General features: G+C 41.5%; 1 protein-coding gene across 2 annotated transcripts; it reads left to right on the top strand.

Moving 5' to 3' along the window:
- The first annotated feature begins 421 nt into the window (after nt 1-421).
- ipo7 (importin 7) lies at nt 422-15,846 on the top strand. 2 transcript variants are annotated; one of them, XM_040010898.1, is made up of 25 exons: nt 422-624; nt 2,868-2,949; nt 5,298-5,451; nt 5,563-5,721; nt 5,815-5,971; nt 6,090-6,179; nt 6,277-6,371; nt 6,785-6,869; nt 6,983-7,117; nt 7,353-7,452; nt 7,543-7,619; nt 7,746-7,862; nt 8,196-8,285; nt 8,396-8,561; nt 8,649-8,809; nt 9,374-9,502; nt 11,276-11,342; nt 11,460-11,585; nt 11,671-11,768; nt 11,885-11,980; nt 12,166-12,386; nt 13,399-13,607; nt 13,711-13,917; nt 14,010-14,126; nt 14,742-15,846. In XM_040010898.1, the coding sequence occupies exons 1-25, from the start codon at nt 541-543 to the stop codon at nt 14,837-14,839; spliced, it is 3,120 nt and encodes a 1,039-aa protein (XP_039866832.1). In that variant the 5' UTR covers nt 422-540; the 3' UTR covers nt 14,840-15,846. The 2 variants fall into 2 exon arrangements, with proteins under 2 accessions (XP_039866832.1, XP_039866834.1); XM_040010900.1 differs by lacking the exon at nt 422-624 and adding an exon at nt 937-1,076.
- The last annotated feature ends 292 nt before the right edge of the window (nt 15,847-16,138 follow it).

Genomic DNA, 16,138 nt, shown 5'->3' with positions numbered 1-16,138 from the left:
TTTTGTCATGCATCACCCCTGACACTCTCATCATCCATTGCTTTTGATGTTTGGCCCCAGGTATTTGAACTCATTTAAGCTTCCCTCTCATTCACATCCATGCATTCTGTCATAGAAACTTTATTTCACACTATCAAATGAGAATGTAAATCATTCTAAGCTTTGTAACTGGGACTTTCATAATGAATAGCCTTAAATGACCTTTATTTATGTAAAGAAATCAAGAAATAAAAGGCGTTAAAACTAAAAGTTTTTTCAATCGTTTAATAAATGCAGCCAGTAGGTGGGTCAGCTTCCTCATTTTTTTGAATTTCAGTAGATAATATGATACCATGCAGCTGGAAACTACACCTCCCAGAGCTCCACGGGCGCTGCCGGAAGTTCGTCTTGCACAAATTTGGCGCTGATCTATCCGGGTACTTCATTCACTGCTTCCTTTCGCGCCGGGTAACCGGAGAGCCGTGCGTCCATGTGCGCAGTGACTGGGAATTGATAGAGCTGTGATATATTGAAATCCGAGCCGTAAACAGAGTTTTCGTGATGGATCCCGACGCTTTGATCGAGGCCCTTAGGGGTACGATGGACCCCAATCTGCGGGAGGCCGCGGAGCGACAGCTGAACGAGGTAAAAGTTAAGATGAAGGCAGTTGTGGCGCGGTCTTGGTTGGGTCGGGCCTCGGTCGTTCACAACATCAAGATGGTGCGATCACGCAGGCTGGGCTCTACTGCCTTTAGTGTGGCAGTTCAGGCGTTCATATCCCCCTCGGCTAGCAGACTGTCTGATTGCCCAGACTTTAGTTGCTGGTTTTTTGCGTGATAAACGCGATGTGATCAGTCCTTTTTGTGATTAGGTGATAACACGCTCGTGTGGCAGTAACCAGCGTCACTATTAGCCTCATCTTCAGCCAGCTGTGCCGCTAATGCTACAGAAGCTAACGGTTGTTGCCCTGCCGAAGCGATAAGTGTGAGCTGTGCTCGTATCGTTTCTGTACAATTTCGACTAAATTCAAGGCTGACACGGCGGAAGAACGATTCGAGCGGCTTGTTGAGTGGCAAAAGAGGCCGGCCAAATGCAAGGCAAGTGGAAGGCAGGGTATTTAACAGCGGGATATTGGTGTCTAGCTAGGTGGCTAATGTCAGCTAGCTAACTTCGCTACTTGTTGGATGAGCTGCTGTAGCTCTGCTACATAGCAGCTGCTCACGTGTCACTGGCAGTCCCTGAACTGTTCACAGTATTTAACTACGCAATAAAATTTACATAATCGGTTATTTTAGTACAGTTTGTCTTGGCTTCGCCCGTTATAGAATCGTGGGCTTCACATCTACTGCGTGAAATGTGTAACGAAATAGGTTTTCCGAGGTCCGTATGAGCTAAAGTTCAGAGTTAGCAACTATCCTGGTCGAGGCAGCATCCGCACTGTGTGACTAAAAAAAAAAAAATGTCTGGTCACACTAACAATTAGTTTTATTTCTGTTATACGGAAATTAATCTGTATAAAACAACTGGATACATTTTTAAGGTCATTTAAGTCGTGAGTTACTTTTCTGAGAGCGTATTTGGTTTGTTAATGGGGATTAAATGCGGGACAGAGTCCTGCCATCCTGTAAAATTAAACCACCATCCCTGGCACTTCGTAGCAAACTGATTTGCTGGACTGCTTTAGGTGTTTGTAATAAAAGTTATTGCGTCTTAATTTCATGTGCCATTGAGGACCTAACTGGTGTCGTATAGTGATGGAGTTGGACACATTTCCAACTTAATAAGCATAACATGGAATAATCATTTTTTGTTGTTTGGAAGTGCACTAGCTTGCATGGGCGTACCGAATGAAATGGTTGAGTTTGTTTATTATTCAGGCGCTAATGTCTCAGTTATGTATTATTGGCAATGCTTGGGGCTAAGGTTTTGCTTTACACCCACGTAAGCGTTGTTAGTGTTGCTTCCCTTGAATGGCAGAGCTCGGAGTATTTTCACAAAGCTGGCTGGACCTCTTGGAGTTTTTTTTTTTTTTTTTTTTTTCTTCTCTCAATAAAAGTCATGTCTTCTGGAGGAGGATGGAGTAAATCTGTGGTTTCTAAATGTGGTTCTTTGCTTAGTCATAAACTCTCACTGCTTTTCATGGAGAATTGTCAGTTGAACAGTGAATGAAGCTTAAGATAAATCAAATTCAGTGACCCTTGAGCTGCAGGACATTAATGTATTTATCAGAGACTGATCATGCTTTTTTTGGCTGTACAAGTTAGCAGGTACCAGTCTGATGTCGCTTCTGTTCTGGTGATGATTATTTTAGTACTTCATCATGTTTTAGGTTGGAAAAATGTCTTGTCTGATGCTGTAAAACTGACTCTGGCTATGGGATATTTTTCCTCCCCCTGTAGTAAATTATTTTTAAAAATCCTTCAAAGATCATAATATTGCAGATTTGTAACAATAAGTCATGTACTTCTGTTTCCAGTTACTCAGCAACAGTGATGTATGATTATCTGAGTACATAGTGTGTGTGCTCAAACTGCAGGTTAGACTTGGACCAATTCAAGTATACTTAAATGCCAGCTCAAAAAGATTAATTAAAACTAACTTGAAGTCCAGCACACATGAAACGGTACTAAAAGAGAGATGATGGGGCGTTGGTTAAACGGGCTACCCGTATGCTGAAGGGCTACTGTAGGAGCCTGGGTTTGATTCTAACCCAGGCCATTTACTCTGTGTCACTCTGCCTGCTCTATGTCTCTCCTTTCCTGTCAGCTCTACTATCTTGTCTAAAATACTAATAATAATGAAGGCAAATAATGACTCTTTAAACAAAGAGAGGGGAGATGTTTTGTCTTTATAACCAGCTTACATATATTTTTTTTCAATGCTTACAGGGTCACGCTCGGGTAAATTTTGTGTCCACGCTGCTTCGCGTCACCATGACTGATCAGCTGGATTTGCCTGTCAGGCAAGCAGGTGAGTCAGAACTTTCTCAGCAAACAAATAATTATACAGTCGTAGGATTTAAAAAAAACAAAACAAAACAACAACAAAAAAAAAACAGGCCAAACGTTTTTGCATTTGTTAATAATTATTGTTAATCGCAGTTGTTTTCTTTGAAAGAAAAGTGACTCATCATTGGGTTTAATGTTTTGTTCATACGTTTAGTGTATTTTCTGAGTCAAACTATTTTGTGACTTGAAACCAAATCCACAAATAAAAGACATGATTACATTTATTTATTTTAAGCATCTGTAAAAATGTTCTCACTTCAATTTCAGTCCTTGAGCATGATCAGTGCTCAAGGACTTGGTCAGGTAAATTAATTTAATGTTTTGGTTTATTTTAAGCTGTTATTGCAATCCATCAATGTATAAGGTATACATTGATGTATACACTGAATCCACCTTGCTACTGTTTGACTTTTTTACCGCTTTTATCCTAAACTTTACTCTAAATTTGTCAGACTCCATTAAATAAGAAAACACATCTATTACCTGCGATTCCCAAGTTAAAGAGGTCGATTATATAATTTTTTTTTTTTTTTTTTTTTTTTTTTTTTTTTAAGGGAGAGTTATTAAGTGATGATCTGTGATTCACACTTGTTTTTGTGAGGCTAAAGTACCACGCTGAAGTGCAGTGCACACGTGGAGTTGGTTAAATATAGCTTCAGTCAAATGCTGCTCTCTGAACATAGAGCTTTCCCTCCACTGACACCTTCCTCAAAGTTAAAATCTGGGCCAGAGTTGTTACAGAAAGTGCACACATAGCATCTTAATTATTGTGCACACACCTCCCAAGAATACATGGCTCTTCCAGCAAATTAAGCTGCTATAGATCTGTGCTCAGGTATTATAAATTACTTTTTTAGCTATAAGGGGGAAAAAAAATGTCAGACATTATTTTGCGGTCCAGACTGTACAGAAGCTTTGGACTAATATCAACAGTAAAGCTGATTACAAACTAATGTCTTGATTTATTGTTCTGGCATGTAGTCACTTTGGTTGGCCAGATTATTGTTTGCAGCCTGTCTGGTTTGATGCTGGTAGGCTGTCCAACACAACAAAAATGCTTTTTAAATTTTTGAAATATGAGTGGCGCTGCTTTAGTGGTGATTGACAGTTATTAGATAATTATTTTTTTTTTCCATTAATAGATTGATCAGATGCATTGATGGCAGCCAGCTGTCTCTGGGCATCATGTTTGAATGTAGATTTGAGTTGTATTTGAATAAGTGTTGACAGGATGTGCAGCGCGAGTTGTGTTTCAAGATTTGTTACCAAGTAAATACAGAGGGTGAAAGTATATTATGCAAACACATTTTCCTCGTGGTCATAAATTTAATTTATGACACATTCCTAGGGACTTTGTTGTGCAGTGTAGTCATCGGTGAAAGGGGGCGGAGGGCTGTGCTCCATCAGCATTGATGGGGTGGATTATGATTGACTCGCAGTTGCTGTAGGCATTCGTGTTGACCTCCGCTCTCTCAGATGCCTTTCCTTGTGAGCCACAAACCTCATAGTGAGGCCCCCACACTGTAGATGTGAACCCAGCTGACACCCTGGTGCTACATTCAAAACTGACCTACAGAGGGAATTTATTTCTGCAGCATAGGCTTTATTTGGTGCTTAATTCACATTGCTGTGATGTACGCGGCCATAATGATGATGGGTGCGAGTTTAGGGGTTGCATGAAGTTGGTGACTTATTTTGATATCCCATCATGAAGAGAAGTATGATTTTAAAATCTTGCTTTCCATTTTATTTTTCCTTCTGGTATTTGAGATTGCTCTTCTTTGGTAAAATCTGTCTGTCTTGAAGTCTTAGTTTGTGTATTTGTCCATTTTTATACCCATTTTAAGATGGCAGATATACAGCCTTTTACCTTTTCTGGGGATCGTATACCCATGTGTCCTTTTCATAAGTTCACATATCGTTCCCCAGAATAAGTCTTTGGAGTGTCTCTCAAACGTTATGGTAGGAATCATGTTTTCAGTTTAATAGTTTGCTTTCATTGACATTAAAGCTATCAGCTATTGTCTTTTCATAAACCTGTCACACCTCTTTCCTATACAGTGAAGTGCTGTCAACACTCCTTAAAAGTCCAGTTTCACTACATCTCAAAGATAACCGAAAGAGCCTCAGGGAGCAAAACTTGAAACAGAGTTCCTTTAAGTCTCTTCTTCATTCTTCACGTGGTTTCCGTGCATTCATTTGGAAGCTGCCTAACTAATGTAATCTTTTTTTGTGATGTTGATCACCGTTTGTGTGTGTGTTGCATTTCTGGGCTGTGTTCTGTAACCTCTGTGTTCCCCGTCTGTCCAGGTGTGATTTACCTTAAGAACATGATAACCCAGCACTGGAGTGATGGAGACGGTTCAGGCACAGAGACGCCTGTTAATAACATCCCCGAGGAGGACAGGCAGTTCATTCGAGACAACATAGTGGAGGCCATCATCCACTCCCCCGAGCGCATCAGGTAACCACAAACCCCACTGGATGAGTAGAGCGAGAGGAGGAGCTGAGGAGAGTTTGGGTGACTTAATGCATTAAGTCACCCAATCTGAAAGTCATCTATTGAACTTTTCAGGGTCCAGCTGACAACATGTATTCACCACATGATCAAGCATGACTACCCCGGCAAGTGGACGGCCATCGTGGACAAGATTGGCTTCTACCTGCAGTCAGACAACAGTGCAGGGTGGCTGGGCATCTTGCTTTGTCTTTACCAGCTTGTCAAAAACTACGAGTAAGTCAGAGTTTTCAGTGTTGACCTTTACATGGTCTTATACCACACGCCCTGGGTCTAACATTGAGCTTGTGGACCTTGTGTATGAAACAGGTACAAGAAACCAGAAGAGCGTCAACCACTGGTGGCCGCCATGCACATTTTCATGCCCATGCTGAAAGAACGCTTCATCCAGCTGCTCTCTGACCACTCTACTGACTCTGTCCTCATACAGAAACAGATCTTTAAAATCCTCTATGCCCTCTTCCAGGTATTCTTTGGTTTGTTCAGCAAAATCATTGTTTATTTTTAATTCTCCTTCTTTGACACACATCTTAATATCTGGTGACACTGGAGTAAATAACTGGCTTCCTTGTCTCCTTCCACAGTACAACCTTCCTCTGGAACTCATCAACAGACAGAACCTGACAGAGTGGATGGAAATCCTGAAGACGGTAGTAGACAGAGATGTGCCTCTGGTAAGTAGGGAAAAAAAAGACTTCCAGTTTCCACAAGGTGTTCACATTTACCTGCTCCGCATGCTGACTGCGATACTGGTTCCTGTCTGTGCTGCAGGAGACGATGCAGATCGATGAAGATGAGCGGCCTGAGCTTCCATGGTGGAAGTGTAAGAAGTGGGCCCTCCACATCTTGGCTCGGCTCTTTGAGAGGTAAAAATCCAATAATTGTTCCCTTAAGTTGTTCAGCAAATCATAGGAGCAAGTTTAACACACAGACTGCATGTTTTAAAAAAAAAAAAAAAAAAAAAAAAAAAAGTAAATAAAAATAAACGCACCGACTGGGTTTGCATTTTTGAAGCGACATTGATGAACTATACTTGGATTAGTATAAGTTAATCCTACTAGACAGCAGTCGCCAGAGCTGCTTGTGTTGCTACATCAATCTTCCTCACCCTTCACTTTAAGCGTTACAGTGTCCCAAAACAAATTCTCACCTCCAGTTATTATGAGGAAAGAAACTAACCAGTTTTTTGTACCAGGCTGTAAATGTGCTATTTAATGGTGTTTTAATACTTCAGCCCTAAAGATTGTCACTCGGTTTAACATTCATACTCTGTTTGCAGGTATGGAAGCCCAGGAAACACAACCAAAGAGTACGCAGAGTTTGCTGAACTTTTCCTAAAGGAATATGCAGTCGGTGCACAGCAGGTAAGAACTTTGGAAGATGAAAGAGCAGCAGCATCTCACCTTTTAAATTGAACTTTGTTTTTTGGAGTGAAACCCACAAATGTAAGGGGTTTCTTTGCACACTTTGCCTCTAGGTGCTGCTGAAAGTGTTATACCAATACAAGGAAAAGCAATATGTGGCTCCCAGAGTACTCCAACAGACGCTCAACTATATCAACCAGGGCATAGCGCACGCTCTGACGTGGAAAAACCTCAAACAACACATCCAGGTAAAAATTCAAAATGCTTAAATGTGCTAGATATTTCACAATTATGTATAAGACTGTTAGTGGTTTCTGGAACACTTTGAAAAAGAGCAGTGAATGAACCTTGATAACTGCAGTTTAAAGTGCATCTTTCCATTTGTAATGATTGCAATGAGAACTTTGATGTACCGTTTCTGTCCAAGAACAAACCTGACATCTGTGTTGATACTTGCTGACCATTGTGACTTTGATCTTTCAGGGCATCATTCAGGACGTGGTTTTCCCCCTCATGTGTTACACAGATAGCGATGAGGAGCTCTGGCAGGAGGATCCATACGAGTACATCCGCATGAAATTTGGTAAGCTGAGACGATCGATGCCTGAAATCCAAAAGAGTCCGTGCATGAGTGATGACTAACAATTACTCCAATCTGTGCTGTCTCTGTCAGACGTATTCGAGGATTTTATCTCTCCAACAACCGCAGCCCAGACACTTCTCTTCACTGCCTGCAACAAGAGGAAAGAGGTGAGGCCATTTTTGTTAATTGTATTAAAAACTTGTACCCTTTTAAGAGGGAGGAAAAAAGAACTATCCCTATAATCTGTATTTGAGGTCCAGAAAATAATAAAATGTTCTTCTTACTCTGTTTAGGTGCTGCAAAAGACTATGGGCTTCTGTTACCAGATTCTCACAGACCCCACCTCTGACCCCAGGAAAAAGGACGGCGCCCTTCACATGATAGGCTCTCTGGCTGAAATCCTGCTCAAGGTAAACGTCTCTCCACTGGCCCGTTTTCTCCACTTATCTGGCAAATCCTGTTTTCTAGGCACAAACTAAAAGACATTTAGTTCCACTTTCACTCATGTGTTCAGTTGCAGATATTGCACTGATGGTGAAAACTGCTCTTTACTCGGTTGTACTTTATTGCAGTCCATTTTAATACTTTCCTAGCTGTGGGCAAAATATCAGCGCTGAAGCTGTGTAATTATCAATCATCTGAATTCAGCCTGAGCATCCTCTTTCTGCAAACCACTGCAAGTGTAAACTGTTTTGATTGCCTCGTGAAACTTACTTTTTTTTTTTCTTCCTCGTTTTATGCAGAAAAAGATATACAAAGACCAGATGGAGTTCATGCTGCAGAATCACGTCTTCCCCCTGTTCCGCAGTGAACTGGGATACATGAGAGCCAGAGTAAGTGATCACATAATCCACATAATCACCAGTCGTCAGACTTGATAATAGCATGGAATAACTTTATGTAGGATGTGTTTAATCAGTGGTGCTGCCACCTTTTCCCATAGGCTTGCTGGGTGCTGCATTACTTCTGTGAGGTGAAGTTCAAAAATGACCAGAATCTGCAAACGGCCCTCGAGCTGACCCGCAACTGTCTAATCAATGACAATGAGATGCCAGTTAAGGTGGAGGCCGCTATCGCCCTACAGGTTCTCATTAGCAATCAGGAGAAGGGTGAGATCATCTAGTCATGGAGCCTGTGATACTAAAACACTAAAGTTCAGTTCCCATCTAACAACATTTTTCTTGTGTCGTTTTTAGCCAAAGAATACATCACCCCCTTCATTCGGCCAGTGATGCAGGCACTCCTGCACATCGTCAGAGAGACGGAGAATGACGACCTCACTAATGTCATACAGAAGATGATCTGTGAATACAGTGAGGAGGTCACTCCAATTGCAGTGGAGATGACACAGCATTTGGTAAGTGCAGACATGATGGAGGCTACATTGTCATGGCATAATCTCACAAAGATGCCACATAAAACTGCTCCTATAGAGCAATAAATGAGGAGAGCTGTCATCCCATAAGGAAAAAAATGTTGTATTCATTTTTTTTAAAGAATTTGAAGATTAATTGCAAGTTTCTCATGACAGATAAAGTACCAGTGGCCTGATTTTTAATAAATATATAATATCCCTGGGAAAGGAAGAATCAAGAATGAGTATTGCGATTAAGTGTCTTGTCATGTTTCTGACTTTTCTTCCCTTTAGCTTCTTTATTTTCCATCTCATGCACTGATGGTGAATGTTTGCAAAGTGACTGCGGTTCCTCTTTGCTGCTTTTAACAGAAAGCTACAACAAAATCTTTTTTCTTTTTTTTTTCTTTTTTCCTGTTTTTGTTGCTTTTCCCTTTTCAGAAGTGATTAATATGAAGGCTCCAATCTCCTGCCTGATGATTCATGTGTTGCTATGAGGTTCACTAGAAAGTACTCTGCTCATCATAGACGCAGTCGTAATGCTCTTTCCTGTTTGCTCTCTGGCAGGCCATGACGTTCAACCAGGTGATTCAGACGGGCCCTGACGAGGAGGGAGGGGATGACAAGGCTGTGACCGCCATGGGCATCCTCAACACCATCGACACACTGCTGAGTGTGGTGGAGGACCACAAAGAGGTTAGCATCATAGCCACCGTAGCCGCTGCCCACATGTACACCCCTCCCGGCTGATCGCTCATCTCGGTGCCACTTCCTCTGTGGAAGCGGCTCTGGTCTGCTGCTACAGCGTTCCTGCCAACACACTCGAGCCACCCACCAACTCCTGGGAACACGCTCTGTTCTCACCATGTTCAAAATGACTCAGAGGCTGAGGCAGACGCTAGAAATAGAGCCGGGGCACGCTGCCACCATGTCTGCTGAAACGCAGGACTACTGCTGCTCAGTCAATAAGCACTCTGGGTTTTTTAAATTGCGTAATGGTTCTGTAATTCAGGATTGTCAACATGCATTGCTTTGCTGCACCAAAGTGGTATTATTTTATTTGACCTGTGGATTTGGAAAATGGAAATGTAACCAATTCAATGGCTGTAGGTGCATTAGAGGACCTAACAGCACAGATGGTATTGACTCAGATAAGTGTTGTCCCAGGTTACAGTTAGTACAGTTGGGGAGTTCTAGTCCAAAGTTTCCAAGTGGATCTGGAAATTTGTCTTTTCAATTCAGATTTCCACATATAACAAGTAGGGGTGCAACGATACACAAAATTCACGGTTCGGTTCGATACTTTGGTGTCACGGTTCGATATTTTTTTTCGATACAAAAAAATGTTCATGCCTTTTAATTTGTCATTTATTAAAATTATAAATGTATATTTAACTCAAAAGTAGTTTTTAAATTTAATGTTGCTGAAACAAAATAATAAAAAAAATAAATCTATCTGATTGAGGAATCACTCATCTTTGGAAAAGAGAGCTTATTACAGAGAAATGGCTCTTTCCAAAATAAAAGCTGTACTATACGCTTCTTCTGGGCTATATTCTCAGCAGCATATTAAACATATCAGGTCCCCATAAGGAGAATCATGTGTTAACGGCTGTCTAAATGACTCGGGTAAAGTTTGTAGCATGCGTGCTTGTTGTTTTTGTCTGCTTCCACTTGTCTTTGCACTAGGATGCTGTCGGAGTAAATGTGCAGTCATATTTGTTGTGTTCCCACTAGTGCTGTCAGCGTTAATCTCGTTAAAATGACATTAACGCCACAACACGGCAAATCTCCGTTAACGAGCTACCGCGGATCGCCCCGTGCGTGGGGCTGAACGGCCAACACGTTAACGAGCAAACTGCGCTAACACACTAGTTCCCACCAATGTAATTGAGCATTGCGTGGCACATCTGACACACTGTTTTACTTTAGTCCATGACGCGCTTACCTTCAGGGTCATGCTTCACATGAAGACCAACATAGTTCCAAACACCACATCTGAATGAGGGTGGGGGAGGTTCAATTTGCCATGTTGCAAGGAGAGCTTAACTTCGGTCTCGCTAGCTTGCCCTGCGCTCAGTGAATCTGCGTTGGACTACTCCGCCTAGGCTGCACTGTTGAGCGCAGATCCACTGAGCGCTCAACACAGACAGCATCGTCAGAAGGAAAGTTGATAAAATAAATTAAAAAAAATTTGTATTGTTCGATACATATGCGTACCGAACCGAAAGCACTGTATCGAACGGTTCAATATCGATACGAGTATCGTTGCACCCCTAATAACAAGGTTTGGATCCGAAAGACTGTTGTTTTCTATTAAATCTTAAAAGTATTAAAAGTAACTTACTACTCGTGCTAAATTTAAGAGCCTTATGTGACGCAAAAGCAATATAGTTTTGATCTCAACAGCTGCATCTTCTTTAGTGAAAGTGAATTCTGAATTTTCTTTGATGTTTTGTGCTATTTCAGATCATCCAGCAGCTCGAGGGCATCTGCCTGCAGGTCATCGGCACTGTGCTGCAGCAGCATGTACTGGGTAAGGGAGACCGGTTCTTCCTGTGTTTCCACATTCCTCCCGCATGCTGGTCTTAAACTCTTTGTGGTAAACAGATCGTGTTTACCTCCAGTGATGCACTTTCGATTTTACCCCCAGAATTCTACGAGGAGATCCTGTCCTTGGCCCACAGCCTCACCTGCCAGCAGGTGTCACCGCAGATGTGGCAGCTCCTTCCACTTGTGTATGAAGTCTTCCAGCAGGATGGCTTTGACTATTTCACAGGTACTTTGATTTTCCAATGAATTTTTCACACCCTGTGTAATTTTGTCTGTCTGTTCAGCTGAGTGAATAACTGTCTTTCTTTCAGATATGATGCCTCTCCTTCACAACTATGTCACAGTTGATACAGACACCCTCCTCTCTGACACTAAATACCTGGAGATAATCTATAGCATGTGTAAGAAGGTAAGGTGCTGCAGTTGATCCTACATAATGTGAGATGGGTTGCTTTTCTTTATATTCTGGCTAAACTAGTTGCTGAGCACGATTTTGGTGTTAAACCATCCTGTGTGTTCACACAGATCCTGACGGGCGATCCAGGTGAGGACCCAGAGTGCCACGCAGCCAAGCTCCTAGAAGTGATCATTCTGCAGTGCAAAGGCCGCGGCATTGATCAGGTCAGTGTCAAATAAAGACTGCATCTACGCATCAGAACAATGAGCTGTTACATTAAAAAGAGCATCACCACTTGGCTGTGAAATAAAATGTAAAAGTAGATTTTTGTTGTACAGTTCCTGCTTGGGATTTTTTTTTTGTATTATTATTCATTTATTTATTTTTAAACTTCATCCTGCCCTTGAAGGTTGTGCCTTTGTTTGTGACGACTGCATTGGAGCGTTTGACGCGGGAGGTGAAGACCAGCGAGCTGAGGACTATGTGCCTCCAGGTGGCCATTGCTGCACTGTACTACAGCCCTCCTCTGCTCCTCAACACTCTGGAGAATCTCCGCTTTCCCAACAACACAGAACCAATCACAAACCACTTCATAAGCCAGTGGCTGAAAGACGTTGACTGCTTCCTGGGGTAAGACTGATGTTTGTAATACTGCGAATCGCAGCTTAGGTGTGTGCCAGTTAGCAATTGAAGATGCACAAAACACATTTGCTTTTATTTCCCCAACTGACATTGAATAGTAATCACTGTTAATCAGCACGAATGACTACTCGTAAATTTAAAACAGGCTGTTAGGGCCATTTCTAACAAAGCCCTGCGCTTTTGTTTTCTTTATAGCTGCATATATGTTTATTAGTTTTTATTATCCATTTAGCTTGTCACTGATCTTGTAAAAGAACTTTTAATAGTATAGGTATTTTGGATTAATAAGCTGTATTTCTCACTGTGAAGAAGAGACTGGGAATGAATCACGGTGTTGTCTACAAGCAGCATCAGGCTCTATGACGCTGTTTGCTGATTTTTATGGCTGCGTTAGTTCTTGTTTTGCTGCATATTCCCCTCCTCATACTGAGTTGAGATTACATTAATGGAGCTGGGTACTGAAACTGCAATAAAAGCCTCCCAACAAGGGAAGGGAGAGAGCTTTTCATTTGCTTGTGGAGAATTTCAAAACGTCGACAAACAAAGAACTGTTGTTCCAGACTCCTGAACCTTTGGGTCTAGCTTTGCTCCTGTGGTTCACTGATGCTGGTGCTCAGTAAGTGTAGAACAACATGGCAGTTAATGTAGCGGCCTGTTGTCACATCTGACCGATGGCTCTTTTTTAGAAATGTCGGGTCGGTGCAGCTGCTGTGTGACTGGAGGGATATGCAGATGAGACACTGAGGAAAAAAGAGGGAAAGTCACCTTTTAGGAAAAATATTTGTCTTCTCCAGAATTAACTGACTATTTTAATTTTAGTTGATTTAAAGGTTACCTTGAAATCACTATTAACAGTCTGTCTGCTGGCAGTGAAAATATGAGTATAAAATTAAAGTGACTGGCCCAAACGTCTTATCTCAGTATATCTTGTGTTGACTGTTCATCCTTGTTGAGTCTCAGAAGATTCAGCACCTTTTTAATGCTTTTACCCCTCTCTCAGCCTCCATGACAGGAAGATGTGCATTCTGGGATTGTGTGCTCTCATGGACCTCGAGCACAGGCCTCAGGCCATCAACCAGGTGGCCAGCCAGCTTCTTCCAGCAGCCATCTTGCTTTTCAGTGGCCTCAAGAGGGCGTACGCTTGTCGAGCAGAGCATGAGAACGAGGAAGACGATGACGAGGAGGATGGGGAAGAAGAGGATGATAATGGTAAGATGAAGATTTTTATTTATTTCTTTTAAATGTGTCTAAGCGGTCAGCGTTAATCAGGGAGGTAATGTCTAAATGTGTCATCTTACGTCTGTAATTATAGCGGAGCTGGGTAGCGACGAGGATGACATTGACGAGGAGGGCCAAGAATACTTGGAGATGCTGGCAAAGCATGCAGGCGAGGACGGAGACGACGAGGACTGGGAGGAGGACGACGCAGAGGAGACGGCACTCGAGGGCTACACTACAGCCGTAGATGACGAAGATAACTTGGTGGACGAATATCAGATCTTCAAAGTCATTCTACAGAGTAAGACCACAAGCTGCTGATGGCCTAAAAACAAACCACTATAAGCATGTGTATTTTTTTTCACTAATTGATGTCACCTCAATGTGGTGCAGATCTCCAGACCCGTGACCCAGCATGGTACCAGGCGCTAACACAATCCCTCGACGAGGAACAGGGCAAACAGCTTCAGGACATCGCCACACTTGCAGATCAGAGACGGGCAGCACATGGTGAGGCCCGGCTAAGACTACCCAAGTTTGCCAATTTAAATCTTGTGGTGCTCTAAAGTCTGAAAATAAAGTGCTTTTGTATGTGCTGCTTTTTCTTTTTCATTGTTGTTGATGCAGTTGTACCTGTAATAAAAACTACTTTAGCATTCACTGCCTCCATCTAATTGCATTTCAGACTGATGTACTGAAATAAGCCATTATTGGCTCAGAAATGCAAGGCATAAAAAAAAAAAAAAAAAAAAAAAAAAAAATTATCTGACGCTTGCCACACGAAAGAAAACATGTCTAAAATCCCACTTCAGTAATAAATGGCATCTTCCTCGCCATTGCAGCTTTGATAATGGACCACAGTGATGGCCAAGCAGTTTGTTCCAGACTTTCTTTGGTTAGACCATCTTTTCCTTCTTCATGGGGGCCTAATAGGCATGCATAAACAAATAAATATTAAAGGCTGCCCAGTGGGAGTAAATCAAGGTACCTGTCATGGTAAAAAGATAAAGATTTTACTTGGTTGTTTTGGGTGAGCTGCATAGCTGGACAGCAGTAAATCTTGAGCAAACAACTGTTTTCTGCTGTTTTATTTTATTAAAAAATATATTGCCCATCTTATTACAGAATCCAAGATGATCGAGAAACACGGCGGATACAAGTTCACAGCGCCAGTGGTGCCATCTACTTTCAACTTTGGAGGCACTGCTCCAGGAATGAATTGAGTCATCTGTTCTACTTTTTATTACTCCGTGACTGATTGTAGTGAAGTGAAAAAAGAAAAAAGAAAAAAAAAAAAAAAAAGCTTGTGTTGTTCCCTTAAGTAGTGGTTCCAGAACTGGTTCTTCTCAGTCATTCTTCAATCTGTCAAATGGGGGAAATTGCACCAAATTGCAACAAGTGGCTGGGGGGAAAAACGAACCAAGAACTTGAGCACGATGCAGGAGATGATGATGATGATGAAGAAGCTCTGAACAGCGCTGTCTTCTGGAGCCCAGCGTGGAGGGGGATACCATGACAGCAACTCTTTTTGGCTTTGTTTTTCTGTTGTTTTTTTCTCACTTACACAAAATTTGGGGGATTAACCGTTAGAATTGATAATGGGACTAAATATTTCATTATCACTGTCATGGCCATTTGGCCTAATAAGATTATACCTCTGGTAGTGGTGAAATCAACGTTATCTTCAGCATAAACAAAACTCATGTTTATGTACATACAAGCCAAGGTTATTGTTTATTTTTCAAGTAGCCTTGAAAAAAAGCAACCAGAGGCATTTGTAAGGTATCAACAGCTGTATTCATATGTAGCATATTGGATAATTCATAGCACTATGTGATGCCTGATCTCTGTAAATTAATAATACTAGCACTTTCATATTGTTCAGGTCTCCTAGCCCTCTGTATCAGACTGCAAATTTTTTTTAAATTGAAAACTATTTAAAATGAAAACAGCTGTAACTTTGTTACTTTGCAAGTGATTTCTGTAATGGCAGGTTGTAATAATCTGGTTACAGAGGGGATCAGTGGGCGACTTCAGGAAAAGAGAATGCTCTTGGTGTTCACTATTGGCTGCAGGACAAGTGTGAGCACTGACAGTGCAGTTGGATACATCTTTGAAGCATGTACAATTGGACTTATCGTGAAGGTCTCAAGCTTTTGGTTGGTGTATGGATGAACCATCTATATATACAACAACATATTAAAAAAAACAAAAAAGATAAGGGAATTCATGATGACGAGTGTCTCCTTATCAAGGCTCGTGTCTTTACCTGCTTTAGAAATGTGTTTTATGACGAATGAGTAAATAACGTTAAACTTGGATGACTACCCCTCAAAAAGCAGCGCTCTCAGGTGATCACAGATCAGAGTTCTTTCTTTTTTTAAATTAAGTATGTGCACGATGCTCTGGTAACCACTCAAACAAGGTTATCCTAGGTAACTCAAATGTGAAAAAACCCCATTTTACTTAACTAAAGCAAAAATAAAAACTATACTTTGGGGGGATGAACTGAAATGGTTTTG

The sequence above is a fragment of the Simochromis diagramma genome, unplaced genomic scaffold (genome assembly GCF_900408965.1).
Source record: "Simochromis diagramma unplaced genomic scaffold, fSimDia1.1 OVJJ01000603.1, whole genome shotgun sequence".
NCBI lineage: Eukaryota > Metazoa > Chordata > Actinopteri > Cichliformes > Cichlidae > Simochromis > Simochromis diagramma.
Note: the sequence above shows the minus strand (reverse complement) of the source record. Positions and strands in the feature narration are given on the sequence as shown.